Here is a 15,473-nt window from a genome sequence, read left to right on the forward strand (position 1 = left end):
GGATGGATGGATGGATGGATGGATGGATGGATGGATGGATGGATGGATGGACGTCAGAAGCATATGTAATGTGGGAGGGAAGATGGATGGATGGATGGATGGATGGATGGATGGATGGATGGATGGTGCCACCCAGGCGAAATGAAGCTGTTTTGACCATTAAATAAATGCATAATAAACATGACGGGACAGCGGTGACACATAATAAATTAAACTTATACAGTATGTTTTTTTTCCTCTTCATGATGCTTTTTTTTAACTGATGCGACTTATACGCTGGAAAATACAGTATTTACATCTCCTCAAAACTGGAAGCAAAGGCTCTTGTTAACTTGTCTTTTCTACGTGAAACCTATACTGTATGTTAAAGTTCTCATGTGACTAAAGTCTTATTGCTGCTCAAGAATTTTTAAAATCTGTTCAGTTTCACGCAGCCACTGACTGACGTTTACTTTTCAGCCTGCATTTCTGTCTGCCTCTCATTAACTTGGCAGTCAAGGAGTGAGAGGCACAGGTGTGTGGTTACCATGGCGACCCTAATGAGCCACCGCTGCAGCGCTAACATTTCTTTTGACCTTGGTTCTCTTTCCACGTCGTATACAGTTCATGCATCAGAAGTTTGCTCGTTTTCATTTTACAACTGGATTTCTTTCCAGTTTTTGAAAGCTGTGACCAGGAGTCAGCAGTTTGTGCTGCATTTGTTGTGAGTCACTTTTTAATCATTTTCACTTTTTAATCATTTTCACTTCCAACTTATCAGATGCATCAGGATCTTTCGGCTGGCGGTGTCCTTTTTTTTTTTTTTATCTGCAGCTGCTTTTCTCAGGGTGAAGACTGACAGTGATTGACAGTGTTCAGCTTTTAGCTTGTGCTCCCATCGGGAGGCCTGAGTTCCTGAATCCAAGTCTACCCCAGGGGTCTTTATCCTGGGGGGGTTACATTATGTGTTGGAATTTGTGACTTCTCTGCATGTCAAAAAAATAGGCAAAGAAAGGTGATGTCAAAAATTTCTTACCAAGCATCTAGGTTGGACAAATATGAAGCTAAAAGGCTGTATTGTGAAACAGATGTGGTTAGAAACGGTCATTTATTACCATCCCTGCAGAGTCGGAGTGTCAGTGTGGGCTGAGTAACCACAGCCCAGCTGTTGTACAACCTCACAATGCAGCAGGAAGGAAGGATATTAGAGGTCTATTTGCAGCCTTGAGGGAGATGGATTGAGAGAATCGAGGGATGGGAGGAAGAAAAGGTGAAGGAGAAGGAGGGGCAGAAGGGCAGTAAAAATGTAGAGGCGAAGGGAGGAGAGCTGGTGATGTATGTGCTGCTATTTGCAGCTGGCTGGTTGTGCAAACATGTGGGAGCTGTGGCTCTGGGTCATATTTGAGGCAGACTGACCCAACGGCCTAGAGCCGTCATCTGGAAGGGGGTGGGGGGTGCAGATAGAGACACAATACGCAACACATGACTACAACAACATGCAAAACCTCTAAAACGTATTTTATGTGCCAGAAATTTTGCACAGTACTTTATTTCCCTTTTGAGGCTTAATAGCTTCTTTTAAAACAATTGTATTTTTAATAATATTCAATATTTTAAGTATTTTGTCCTAAAATGCATCTGCTTTTGACTTTAAATGATTTTTCTTTCAAGGATCAAGTTTTTTTTTATTGTCATTCGCATGACATTTGCTACATGAGGTGGAATGAAATTGTGTACACAGGGTCCTGGTTACACCCAAAAATAGCCAAAATGTAAAGTATAAAAAGAAACAGTTTACAAGATATACGCTAAACACTGATAGTGTAAAAATAATACGATGTATTAAACAGCAGCCTGAAGCATAAAGCAGTATAAAGTAATTTTTTTTTTTCAGACTATAAGGCACATTTAAAATCCTTTAATCTGATCAAAAATCAACAGTGAGCCTTCTGTATTAGTTCTGGTTGTGCTTACTGACCTCGAACTGATTTTATATGGCACAACTGAACAATGTCGAGAGTTATTGTGAATAAGTTGAATAAAGTTTGACTTATCTGACTGTTTTGTTTCACTTAATACGCCTTTGTTGCGCCTTATAGTCAGAAAAACACGGTATGAATCAGCCTTTATATGCATACGATGAATTATAGTGAAGAACTGTTGATGAAATAACTCCCATTTTAATGTAAATCAGACGTTTTTCAACTTTAAAATGTTTGTATAAATGGAGGGCATACTGTATTTGCATTATCTTGACCATAAAATAATATATATATATTTATTTAAAATGGTGGGTCCAGTCCTGTTCAGAATGAATAAAAAAGTCATAGCTTGTCTGTTAGCAAAATATCTTACCCACTGCTGGATGAATTTTAATGAAACTCTCAGAAAGTAATCGCTGATGGTACATCTACAATAAATAAATCTTTGAGGTCAACCGGACTCAAGATGGCCACCGCAGTTACGTTAACAGGGCCACATGGAGACAAATGAGTTTAAAATAATATGCCTGTTTTTGGTCTGTGGGAGTAAATTGGAGTACTTGGTACCCAGGAAGCGAACCCGCGACCTTCTTGCTGTAACGTGTCAGTGCTAACAACTGTTCTACCGTGCTGCACATGTGCTTCAGTGTTTATAACATCCAGTGTGTCATTGATCAATAATTTTATGACCCGCCCAAAAAAGTTTGCAATGGAAACACATTGAGAACCTCCCAGTTGTTGATCTGCAATCTTTATGACACTCAAACAAAAGCTCTAAACTTATTACGAAACAAGAAATAATTGTTAACATTATAACCTGGGATGAGCAACTTGCATCTTCTGTTTTAGCAGCGACAGGAGCGTTCACAACCTGGCAACCCGCACGCTCCTCTGATCCATGTGTATCACAAGCCATTAATAAATTATTCATCAAAGATGTTATTGATAGCTCTCCCTCTCCCTCTCCAGGCGTACTGGAAAACCCTGAACCAGATGCTGCAGAAGCTGAGCCAGAGGCTGGCCCTGATGAGCAAGGGGGAGGAGAGCATCGTCAAAGTCTCCCTCAACGCTTCCTCCATCTCCGACAAGCTCGTGGCTTTCAAGAGCAAGCCTCCACCCATCCAGAAGGACATTCTGTCCATCTGCAACGACCCCTACACGCTGGCACAGCAGCTCACCCACGTGGAGCTGGTGAGCCCCGAGGGAGGGAGGGAGGGGGATCGGTGCGGGGGTTAGACAGAGGTCAGGGCAAGAGAAGGTAACAAGGATGGACAAAGTGGGGGAGGAAAGGATGTTGAGGGAGTGGCACGGTGGTAAGAATGAGACAATCTTAAGGTCTTAAACATTAAAATGAAGCCTGGCTTGACCGTTTATCACAGTGTGGGTGTTCATGAAGCATTCACACTGGCATCCATTTTTCTTCCGTACGTTTTTCAGCATCTTTGTCGTTCCACAATTTTTGTGCTATTTCAACAATTCATATATCAAAATGTTCAGCTCTTTCAGGAGAAGGGTGCTATGACTTTTGGTATTGGTGCAACTTTAGGTTTTTTTTTACATATTCTGCCTTTTCTGCCATTTTTTTCCCTCATAAGACACAAATTGAGCTCATTTTACATCCTTCATATCTTTAGATCTGTTTACAACATTTTACTACTCCTTTCATATTTTGTTCTGGTTCAGCTTCCTTCAGCGTCCTTGTGCAAATTTAAACTTTTTCAGCTAATTGCAGCTAATTTCAGCTGGGTTTTTTTAGCTGTTTTGTGATCTTTTTAGATTCTTTCTGCTAACTGCAACATTTTTGTGCTTCTAACGTCTTTCTGCTAATTTTAGCTTGTTATACTGCTTTCAGCTTACTTATGCAAGTTTCAGATTTTTCTGCTATTTCAGCTACTACTTAGCTTTTTATGCTAATTTGAGCTTTTTCAGCTAATTCCACACTTTTTGCACTGATTTCAACATTTTTCAGCCTAATTTAGCAAAAATGTGCTCTCTCTACTTCGTTCTGGTAATTTAAGCTTCTTTCTGCCTTTTGGCTACTTTTCAGCTGTTTTTTGTAAGTAATTTTAGCTTTTTTCAGATAAGTTCCACTTCTTTGTGCTCCTTTCTGCTTCTTTCAGCCTAATTGGACATTGTATTCTTTCTGTTTTCTTCCGGTAATTTAAGCTTGTTCTACCTTTTCAGCTACCTTTTAGGCATTTTTAAGCTAATTTCAGCTGTTTCCAGATAAATTCAGTTTTTTGTGGTAATGTCTGCTACTTTTAGCCTAAATAACTTCTTTCTGCTAATTTGATCTTTTTAATGCTTTTTTCAGCTTATTTCTGCTAGTTTAAATTATTTCAACTACTTTTTTTTTAACGTTTCAGTTATTTTTTTTCTAATTTCAGCCTTTTTTTAGCTAATTTCTTAATGTTTGTGCTCATTTTTGCTTATTTAAACCTAATTCAGAAAATTTGTGTTTTTTATGCTTTCTTCAGCTAATTTAGGCTTGTTCTTCCATTTCAGCTACATTTCAGAATGATTTTTTTTAGATAATTTCAGACATTTTTCAGCAAGTTGTTCTGCAGTAAGCATGCACACTGCATTTTTGCAGCAATAGTTATTCCTGCATCAACAAGTGTTTAGCCATTGCAATGAAAGGAAGAACAAAAATTGAACTAAAAACACACAAAAGGATCTCTGCAGCGTCCCTCTCAGTCCATGCCTGGTGCTTTTGAGCTAATTCATGTGTGTCTCGACGTGGGCACGTGTTTCTGAGGGGGGTTGTGTGTTTGTGCGTGCACGTTTTGAGCACGCCTGTCCTCTTGTCTGAGCGTTGACATCACCCTAGAAGTCAACAATGTGCCTGAGGCTGCGAACAAAGAGGATAAAACTGCTGTGGATTTATGTGACTTGACAGCTTTGTACTCACACACACACACACACAAAGGGACACACGTGCGTGCACAGTTCACACATTCTAGCTTTTTAAAATGTCTTGTATAGGTTTCTGCCACACATCAGTACTGAGTAATGGTTGTCATTGCTGCTGTCGGATTCGTGTTTGTGTGGTGGGTTTGGATTTTATCTCGGGGTGTGATGAGTCCATCGAGCCATGTTGATTTGCACGTGTGTGCGAGTTGACTGCCGTCTTTTAATAGAAGTGAACATTGTCTCCAGTGTCACTTTGCAGAAATATGATACCGGTGAGTCACATCGGTGAGTCATTACTTCCCCGTATCAATAGGCTTCCAGTGCTGTAATTAAAGAGTTATTGAAGGGACTGCTCATGTGTGTGTGTGTGTTCTTATAGTACTCATGTGTAGAGTATATAAATGTGTTTGTGCAGTTGCAACAAAAAGCAAAGTCCTATAATGAAAGTGTTTAATTATTTGAGTAAAAATAAGATAGAAAGCTAAATTTAGTTAAATAATTGTTATGCTAACGGTAAGCATGCAGGAAATGGATGTGAATCCATAAAACGTGTGTGTGTGTGTTTGTTTTCCAGGAACGTTTAAGCCATATTGGGCCCGAGGAGTTTGTCCAAGCCTTTGTTCAGAAAGACCCACTGGATGGAACTCAGGTAAGCTTTTATTTTGTGAATATTTGTGATGTGAGTCAGGACTATTTTCAGAACAAACACACACATGGGATATTAGATCAATAAAAATGAATGTTTTGCAACATCAGATGCTCAAACCAGAGCCCTAAAGCAGAAACTGGTTTTAGAGCTAAACCTGTGAGTAGCTCATTCTACCGGTAATTGAATTTATTTTCTGTTTCAGCTGTGGAAAGCTGAAATGATTAGTTGACCATTACTGCAGCCACGATTCTGAGATTTAAAAAGTGATAGTAAACATAAATATATTCACTGAATGTTTACTTCAAACTGCCACGCCTTATTTTACATTGTCAATTATACTTTCAGCAACATATCATACCCTTGTAATAATTTATATTGTTGGTGTATAAAATGAATTATACCGTGAATATTGTCCAAACTTGAGTTTTCATGAATTCATTAGCAGTAATTTTATGTAAAGAACCCCCCTCTACTCACTTTTTCTTAATTTTTTTAATGTGCTTAAAAAACAATGACACTTGGCAAAAATGTCTGGGAAATATAGCTATTGTAATTAGAGATGCACAATATTATCGGCATGATATCGATATCGGCTGATATTAGCGATAAAGGTAAATATCGTCCATTACATCAAAATAACGCACCGATATAAAAGGCACTGTTTATATATATATATATATATATATATATATATATATATATGGCGCTGTTTTTATATGACAACCCAGTGACAAGGATGCCTGCAGCGCCAGCACGTTATGACATCACATGGTAGCAGGCCAAATTGACAAAGACCATGCAGAATAATATAGTATTTTAATTCCACAGAAGAAAAGCTATGTAGTCTCTGTAAGTAGGTCTAGGGGAAAACATGTAGGTATTGGTATCAGTTATCGATCAAATAAGTTTTAACATATCGGATATCGGCCAAAAATCCAATTTCGTGCATCCTTAATTTAATAGTATATATTTCATGTGGCAGGGTTTGTTAGCACCCAAAAGGCAGGATGAAGACAGAAACTTGAGTTAAAAACAGAATTTTTATAACACAACCAAACCAAAAGTAGCTGACATGGCAGCAAAATGAACCGAGAGGAACCCAACAGGGTGCTGACAGGAACGAACACAGACAGGGAGTATTTATGATGATTAGTGAATGAACGACAGGTGTGCTGATGAGCAGATGAAACCCAGACGTTGCGTAACACAGGAAGCCGAGCGCTGAGAAACTGGGAAGCTACCTGATAAGACTAAACTACAAACATGTCTGAAAACACTCAAAAATACAAATAAAAAGAACTACAAACTGGAAACAAACACAGTCACAAAAATAAACTGATTTATGTTTAGCAAGACTGGCCTTAAAACAATGAGCTCGTTTGGTAACTAATCATTTTGAATTTTGTCTCTTGAAGTCAGTTTTTGCGCAGGCGCTAACGTTGTAGCTAGCTAAAAGCTTTTGCATTCAAAAGCTTTTTAAAAAGACCATTTACATTTATTAATTTAGTTTGGATGTCTCAGCTCAATAAAACAAGTATCAAACTTACTGAAATAATCATTGTGAGCTGCGTCCATTCTCACTCGAGGCCTTTTTAATTGAACTAATCAAGAATCGTGTTAGCTGAACGGTGCGTACTGTTGTGTAAAAGATAGTAAACGCCATGAAACTGAAGAATTCAGTGTTTATTTCCCACCGATGGCTGTTTTTATGAGCCGTTTGTTAAGTTCAGACAGAAAAATATAATTTTTAAAGCAGTTAGCACTTTGGTCATGTAGCTGGTTGCTCACTGCTAATTCCACTGATGTATATTTTTCCAGGTCTAAACTTACTGTAATAAAACTTGAAATAGTTATCATTTTACTTAGATAATCACAACTTTATTTTGACTTAAAAACAGATTTAATATAAACAAACATCAAATACTGCAGGGCAATTTTAAACTGGAATTAGGATTTGTCAGTATTTCCCACTGAACTGTCATGATGCGTGATGAGAAATCTGTCCTCATGAATAGCACATGCCTAAATAGCATTTCTTGCCATTTGTCCCAGGGAGGATAATATTGTGAAGATATTGATTTATTATTATTATTATTATTATTATTATTGACTAGCAAGATTTAAATTGGGAATATCTGTGATACATATTCAATCTAGCTCTTAAATGGGTTGCCAGATGGATCCCTTGATTGGGAGAGTCAAGAACAGTAAGAAAATATGTGCTGGGATGATTTTTCAAGAATAAATGCAGCATGAAAAAGAAGATTAATGTATAAAACTGACAATCAGGTTTGCTCACTTGTCCAAATCCTTTCCCACCCCTGGTCAATCTTTAGCAGTAAGAACAAAATGCTGAATGGAAAACATTTGATATAAACATTTAGATTTATATTCATTTGCTGCCATCTTTTTTCCACTCATCATTTCTTTTTTTTCTGCCTCGCCTTTATCTTTTGCTGTCTCACGGGGGGTCGGCCTTTAGTCAGGAAGCTAACTAAGGTCAATACAAATCACCATGGCAGTACTTGCTCTCCTTACCTGGTGTGTGTGTGTGTATCATCAGCAGCCATGTTTCAGTGATCAGAAGAAGAAAACCTCCAACCTGGAAGCTTACGTCCGCTGGTTCAACCGACTGTGCTACCTGGTAGCGACAGAGATCTGCATGGTGAGCAGGAAAATTACCAGAATTAAAAGCTAATTTTGCTAAATCTGACATTGGACTGTAGAGGAAAACCCACTCAGCACTCGAAATATGTTTAGTCTGCACATAACATCATTTTCACCACAAAGAACAAACAGCTGAATAAATTATTACTTTAGATAAGACTTTGAAAAATACTGCTAAATAAGAAAGCCACTGTAGAACATATGCAGAGTCATATCTTATTAGCTAATCTTCATATGATGGTAGTTGGTTTGTTTTAGAGCATCACTGCCCCCTCATGGACACTTTTAGTTACTGCAATCACTTGAACTAAATGGGTTAGTACCAGTAAAAAATAAAAAAGATGATATTTGCTTAGAAAAATTTAATTATGTCAATGGAAAATAAAAACTATATGTATATGTATATATTCCCCATTTTACAGCCATCCAAGAAGAAGCAGAGGGCCCAGGTCATCGAGTTCTTCATTGATGTGGCCAGAGAGTGTTTCAACATAGGAAACTTTAACTCCCTCATGGCCATCATCTGTGAGTTGGTTGTTTTATGATACATAAATGTGCCAAAAAAAAAATAATCATAAATCGTCTGATAGTAAAAACTAAAACTTGTTTTTAGTCGGGATTTTATTATTTTTATCTTTCCTGTAGCTGGCATGAACATGACTCCGGTGTCTCGACTGAAAAAGACCTGGAGCAAAACCAAGACAGCCAAGTTCTTCATTCTTGAGGTAAACACATTACGGTTGTTCACGTCTGAGGCGTAGAGGGCGCGTTCAAACCTAAAGCCGGCTGCTGTTTTCTTTATCAGCACCAAATGGACCCTACAGGAAACTTCTACAACTATAGGACGGCCCTGAGGGGCGCCGCCCATCGCTCACAGACTGCCAACAGCAACAGAGAAAGGGTTGGATCCTGAGCTTCACTACTATTTTGAAACATTAATGGGTTTAATTTGATATTTTTTACATTGTATTTATAATACACATTATGTTCCTCCTCAGATTGTGATTCCCTTCTTCAGCCTGCTGATAAAAGACATTTATTTCCTGAATGAAGGCTGCGCTAACCGCCTGCCCAACGGCCACGTCAACTTTGAGGTACCTTCCAAGTCTTGGATTATCAGGCTTCACACGCACCCTGAATCATTTAATCTGGACGTTCGCTTGCTTTTGCTTTCTTGCGCTTGTTGTTTAGAAATTTGTGGAGTTAGCGCGACAAGTCGGAGAGTTCATGACTTGGAAACGGGTGGAGTGTCCTTTTGAGCAGGATCAGGCCATCCTGCACTACCTCCACACCGCTCCCATCTTCAGCGAGGACGGTGAGTTAGTGGAACGTGGTGGCTCTGTGGATGGAATGACTTGCACCACAACACTTTGATCCAGACTGAAGTATTTTTTTAAACTCTTGTGAATTAGCCTGAAAATGTTTGCCTTTAGTATTCTTCACTCAAGAGGTGAGGAATCCCAGCTGCCATTACATTTCTGACAGTTTGTCTCTTTTTTTTTTTGGTAAATTTAATTGGATTGTGTTGAACTTTTGTGCATAAATTCCTGTTCAAGCCCAACCTAATTCCTTATTAAGAGGAGATAAAAGAAAAGTGAACAACACTGTTCTCAGCTCTGGTCGATACGGTTCATTTCAGTGTATTTAGTCAGTGACAAAGGCTGTTGTGAGAACTTGTCATAGAATGTATGATTTAAATATTATTTTTATGGTAACGAAGGATAACGTGGTCTTTATTAAGTGTTTAAAGTTGTTTTGCCATTAAAAAAAAAAAAAGATTAACTATACTATTTTATTTTGAAATTATCAATACATGGAAAATTAATGAGTTTTAACTGTATTTTTAATATATAAAAAATAAAAATAGTGTAACCGAAAAGCACTTCCATTAGCGTTTCCTTGCATGTAAATTGCATTAACGTCAGTTGTGTGTAATTTACTTATCGCATTCCTAATAAACTTGTGTGGACTTTGTGTTTAGGTTCAAGGTTCTTTATTGTCATTCGCGTCACATGTGGTACTTGAAATAGAACAAAACTGTGTACTCGAGGTCCTAGTTAGACTCATAAATAGCAAAAATATACACTATAAAAAAGAAACGGTATACAAAGATCCAAGACATATGCTAAACAATAATAATATAATATAATACGGTTTATTAAACAGCAGCCTGAACATGAGTCTGTAGTGAGCAGATGGGTGAATACAGCATCTTATGGGTAAGAAATCAGCAATCATGGATAAAGTGTCAAATCTCCAATTTAAGGGGCATTACAGTGATAATCCTGGTTAGAGATTCATGAGTAACAGCCTCAGGGTAGAAGCTGTTTCTCACTCAGTCTAGTGGTTCTACACTTAATGCTCTGCAACCTTCTACCAGAGGGGAGCGGGGCAAAAAGTGTGTGTGCTGGATGAGTGGGGTGCTCCATGATGCAGGTGGCTCTCTTCCTGCATCTGGAGGTGTAGATGTCTGTGATGGTGGGGAGGCTGACCCCAACAGACTTCTGTGCAGCCTTCACCACTCTCTGCAGAGCTTGCCTTTCTGTGCAGCTCTCGTGCCACACATTGATGAAGGAGCACAAGATGAGTAGGCCTCGTTTACGTGTTTTTTGAGTGAAACCGGAGCTTTTCTGCCACAGTTTGACCATTCCTTCTCTCTGAAACTGAAGATTTCTAAATCCAGGTTTTAGATTTTAGCTTTTCTGGAGAACCCCCGTGGATGTGTGAAATACTCCGCAGATGTGAAATTGCACGTGCGCATTACAGGCGGCAGCAGTTCTAAATTTGTCTGCACTAACAGTGACAGTAAATGGCAGAAAGCTGTTTGTGCTACTCACCCTTCAGCATGTAAGAGCAAACCAACAACATCCTAGGTCTAAAGTAGTTCATGTAGTCACCAGTTTGGCTGTAACTGTGATCGTATAGACACTTCATGCACTATGCGCACTGTTTGTTGAGAGCCTGGCATCAGGGTTGCCAGATAAACAGGAATAACTTTTTTTGCCCCCTTCTTTTCTGTGTACATGTTCAACCCCCTTCCTCTGAGAAAGCGCCCCTTCACTCACCATATAATCGTTTGAGTCACAATACAATAATTTTAAAGTGACAATAAAATAATTCAGCATTTCTTATTTGGCAACTCTGCCTGGCATAGAAACTACAGTAGATCCATGTAAAGACGACTTTTTCTTGTTAGCCACAATAAACAATGAAAAAACACAAACGTTTCCAGAGGTTGTTCTCATGTAAACAGAGCCCTAATAATTAAAAAAATACATAATAATATTAACATTTAACACATGATCTGTGCTTTAGGTTTACAGAGCCGCTTGTGCAATGTTTTGAGGAGAATCTATTATGTTCGGTAAAATGGATTTTTTGGGTCATGCATAGTTAATTTACTAAATATTCTCCTCTCAACCCTCAGGGCTCTATCTTGCATCCTATGAAAGTGAGAGTCCAGAAAACCAGGTAGAGAAGGACCGATGGAAAGCACTCAGGTGAGAACTTAAAATGAAAGTAGCATTTCGTGAAGGAATGTATATCACCCACCAGCTTGCATGAAAAAAAAAAGCTTTAAACAAAGAACTCAAATGATCAGAGCTTGGCTTATACAGCTTAGATGCCACCAAGTTTTAACTCTATATCTGTGAAAACGACTGAGCTGTAGCCATTTATGTAATTGCTGAGGTTGATTAGCTGTGGCGACCATCATGAATCAGTTTGATTATTAAAAGTTAATCAGTTGTAGATGTAAATTCAGTGATTAATTTCTAAGAGTTTCATTTAAACAGGTTCCACGGTTCATGAGCTATTTTGCTAACAGACAAGCTCACACAGAATTACATTATTGCATGAGGCCATTATACTTTTTCTGCCACAAGGTGCTAAATAAAGTTTTTGTATTCAAAATGACAACTTGTCCACCTCTCGTCTCCCATCAGGTCCAACGTCCTGGCAAAGACATGAGTCGATGATAACTCTAACCCTCTCAGCACCACTGGAGCGATTTTCTTTGCACTGAACTGGACTGTGAAGGAACCTAAAGCTGGTACTTAGGTGTTGTTGTTTTGTTTTTTTTAATAAGCAGCTTGAGTAAAGAAAAATAATTTTAAAAAACTCAACTTGAGTGTGGAAAAAAAAAAAAATCCAAAACCAGGAACAACAACAACAAAAAATCCTTGGCAGGATCATTTAGCTACAGTTTGTTGGAGAGGGATGGAGCTGCTCCGTTCCTTTCCGTATGTTTACTCTGTGAACATGTTTACTAACATATGGCATTTTTGCATCATAAGGCCTGGCCTGGCCCGGCACGTCATGGCCGCAGTCTACCCCAGCCATGGTTGTGTTTGCTTTCAGCAGAGAGCCGCCTCGATGTGAGCAGAGATAATGTATAAATAAAGGTTGATTGAATAGTATCAAAAATGTGTGATATCACATTATCTGCAACAAAAACAGAAGAATACATTCAGGGTGCTGAAACAACAAAAAAGCACAGCTCTCTCACAAACCAACAGTAACACAGGAGTGAAGGGAGTGAGCAGTTTCTGGAGGATGACTTGTCTGTGAGGTGAGGCCTCCGGGCAGGGCTTAATTTGTAAGCGATCGATGCCGGAATGCAAATAGTGGGCGGGCCAGCTGAGGGGCGGGGGAGGGGCCAGGGGTTTCGGTGTGCCCTCCCCCAGAAAATTTAGAATAAAGTACATGCAATTTCCTGCATTTTTATGTATTTAAACAGGTTGTTAAACATTTACCTAAATTTTACACACTCCACTTCTGTCGAGCATCCTCCCTTACTTGATGGTTCAAAGCCGACTCTTCTCCGCTGTATTCCCTCCTGCTCGTTGTTGTCCGACTCCACATGTGAAACCTTCAGGTGCCTCCTCCGTCTATTCATGGTGGCTGCCTGTGGGCTCCTGCCCACATACGACTGCCTGGTTAGCTCGGCACTCACCCCCACCAGTCTTTTATGGTAAATGGAGTGTACTTATATATCACCTATTCTATCGTATACTCAAAGCTCTTTACAACACAATCCATGCCCTCATTTATCCATCCATACAGCACTCCATCACATTCATACATGATGGAACACACATCGGAGACAATGACGGGTTGTGTCTTGCCCAGGGACACTTTGTCATGTGACTGCTGGTGGAATCGAACCCCCAACTCTTGCATTGATGGACGACTTCTCTAACCACCCAACCGCGGCTGTGGCTTTTAGGGCAGAGATTTTTTTAAGGGTATTTATGGAAATGTTACTTGAAGTTGCAGCTCGTATGTGATATTAAGAAGTCGTAAGTGGCTGTTGTGTTTAAAATGAGTGTTTATGTAATTATTTTCAGTTTACATATCCAGTTTAAGTTTTATTCGTTCAAGGCGTTCATATTTGTTCATAACTTTATTATTAGTAAGCCTGAGAGTTACCAGATCCAACCAAAGTTACCGGAACGCACCCTGTCAAAATAAGAGAGCTCCCGGATCCTGTTCCAGCAGGATCTAGCTCACATGAATCCGTGCCTCCAGGCCAGTGAAACAATCAGTGGCTAATATGCTGACGTCACATCGGTCCCAGCAGCCCAGCCCAAATGGAGCCCCAGGTCTCTGGGTTTCAGGAACGGGACTATAAGTGGGCCGTAACGCCAAATGCAAACACACAGAACCAGGCTTGAACCCGTGTCGGGCCTTTTGATGCAAAAATGCCATTAGACCATAGTTACAGGGAAGACCACTTCATTGTATCGACTCCTTGATGCCGTCTCGTGATTTTTTTCCTCTCTTATGATCTTTTCTGCTTTCATTCAGAGACTCAATTAAGTATTTAGCTTGAAGGGACTGTAAGGGAACAATAAATGACACGCAGGGCGCTGGTTAGCCCACATTGTACAGGTCAACTGAAGGATTGGATCACCTCTGTAAGTGTGTGTGTGTGTGTGTGTGTGTGTGTGTGTGTGTGTGTGTGTGTGTGTGTGTGTGTGTGTGTGTGTGTGAAGCAGATGTCCATGCATTTGTGTTCTTGTATTGCACGAACAAGTCTCATCTCTTTTTATTTATTTCATTTTTTGGCAAAATAACTGGTATTAAGAATTTTTAACAAGTGTTTACCCTTTTTTTATGTATTGTGCCATTAATGTAATAAAACTACTGTAATGTCGTCATGGCGACAGAAGTTAGGCCAGGTGTAGATTGTGTACAGGTGACATTATGACTCCCCCCTTTGTCTTTCTGCTCTGCAGGAAGTTTCCTCTGACTGATGTTCAGTTGTCCTGATATATTTATGGAGATCTCTGTGCTGACAGATGTAAAGTTTTTATCGTATCTTTCCTTTACAGAAACATGAAGTCCAACGGTGGTTTTTCTAAAAGGGGCATTAGTGAATTTTAAAAACTATCCAATCTTGCAGTGAAGTGTTGCTTTTTTCGTGGAAGAAAACTTTAGATTTAAAGAGAGAAAACTTCTGACCGCTCATGTTTCGTTGACTTGAAGCGTGTTGTTTTTGTGGTATTAACACCTGGAGTGGAGTGGGAGCGATGTAATTATAATTATGTAATTATACGCATTTGATTGAAGTCGGTGTTTTGTCTTTTACCGAGCACCTCTCTGGAAAAGACAGACTTTAACCCTCCCACCCGATCTCTCCTCTTTTATAAACTTGCTTTCACTGTTAACTCGTTCCTGGATAAGTTATAGAAAAAAAAAAAGAAATGTGATGTCAAAGCTGCCGTTCATGGTGAAAATGTGTTGGAATTGAACATCAACTGTGCTGAAAAATATGTTTTCTCAATGACAATCGCCTGCATAGCATCCGTTTTACCTGTCGGACTGCCAAATCCATTATTACTTTGTGTAACGTTCAAAACCATGTGCAGCTTAAAGACGAGTGGTTTCGTTTTAGGTGTTTGGGTCAGAAAGAAACACCTTTGGCATCACTGTGGGGTTTGTGGTTCCTGAAACAAGCCTTTAATAAAACGTAACCATCTTCTCTCGCTTCCTGTTGTTCCTTCTGTTTTCATTATTTCTTACTTTAATGTTCTAATTTAATCACTTGATATAATTGCTGTAAAGACTTTCAAGTGTTTTAACTAAGAAGCTCCTCTGGAACCGACAGTTTCCATAATTTATTTTTTTTAGATCAATAGGGATAAACTTGTTAATTGGTCAATCTAAAAATATGTTTTAAACAATAGGCAGAGCAGTAATTAATCTTTATCTTATCTTTTTTTTTTTTTTTTACAAAGACAACCTGTTAACATTGCTCCTTTTTCCATTGCTTACCAAGT

The 15,473-nt window shown here is 39.0% G+C and overlaps 1 protein-coding gene across 1 annotated transcript in view; it reads left to right on the top strand.

Moving 5' to 3' along the window:
* Positions 1 to 12,186, top strand: part of LOC119409016 (ras-GEF domain-containing family member 1C) — a 16,223-nt gene extending 4,037 nt beyond the window's left edge. The window contains exons 4-13 of the mRNA XM_037675877.1: positions 2,931 to 3,152; positions 5,449 to 5,523; positions 8,087 to 8,188; positions 8,613 to 8,715; positions 8,836 to 8,915; positions 8,996 to 9,091; positions 9,189 to 9,284; positions 9,382 to 9,505; positions 11,618 to 11,690; positions 12,135 to 12,186. Coding sequence (XP_037531805.1) covers positions 2,931 to 3,152; positions 5,449 to 5,523; positions 8,087 to 8,188; positions 8,613 to 8,715; positions 8,836 to 8,915; positions 8,996 to 9,091; positions 9,189 to 9,284; positions 9,382 to 9,505; positions 11,618 to 11,690; positions 12,135 to 12,159 — 996 coding nt within the window. The 3' untranslated portion in view covers positions 12,160 to 12,186. The remainder of the gene's footprint in view (positions 1 to 2,930; positions 3,153 to 5,448; positions 5,524 to 8,086; positions 8,189 to 8,612; positions 8,716 to 8,835; positions 8,916 to 8,995; positions 9,092 to 9,188; positions 9,285 to 9,381; positions 9,506 to 11,617; positions 11,691 to 12,134) is intronic.
* Positions 12,187 to 15,473: the final 3,287 nt, after the last annotated feature.

The sequence above is a fragment of the Nematolebias whitei genome, chromosome 4 (genome assembly GCF_014905685.2).
Source record: "Nematolebias whitei isolate Nwh7 chromosome 4, NemWhi1, whole genome shotgun sequence".
Classification (NCBI taxonomy): domain Eukaryota; kingdom Metazoa; phylum Chordata; class Actinopteri; order Cyprinodontiformes; family Rivulidae; genus Nematolebias; species Nematolebias whitei.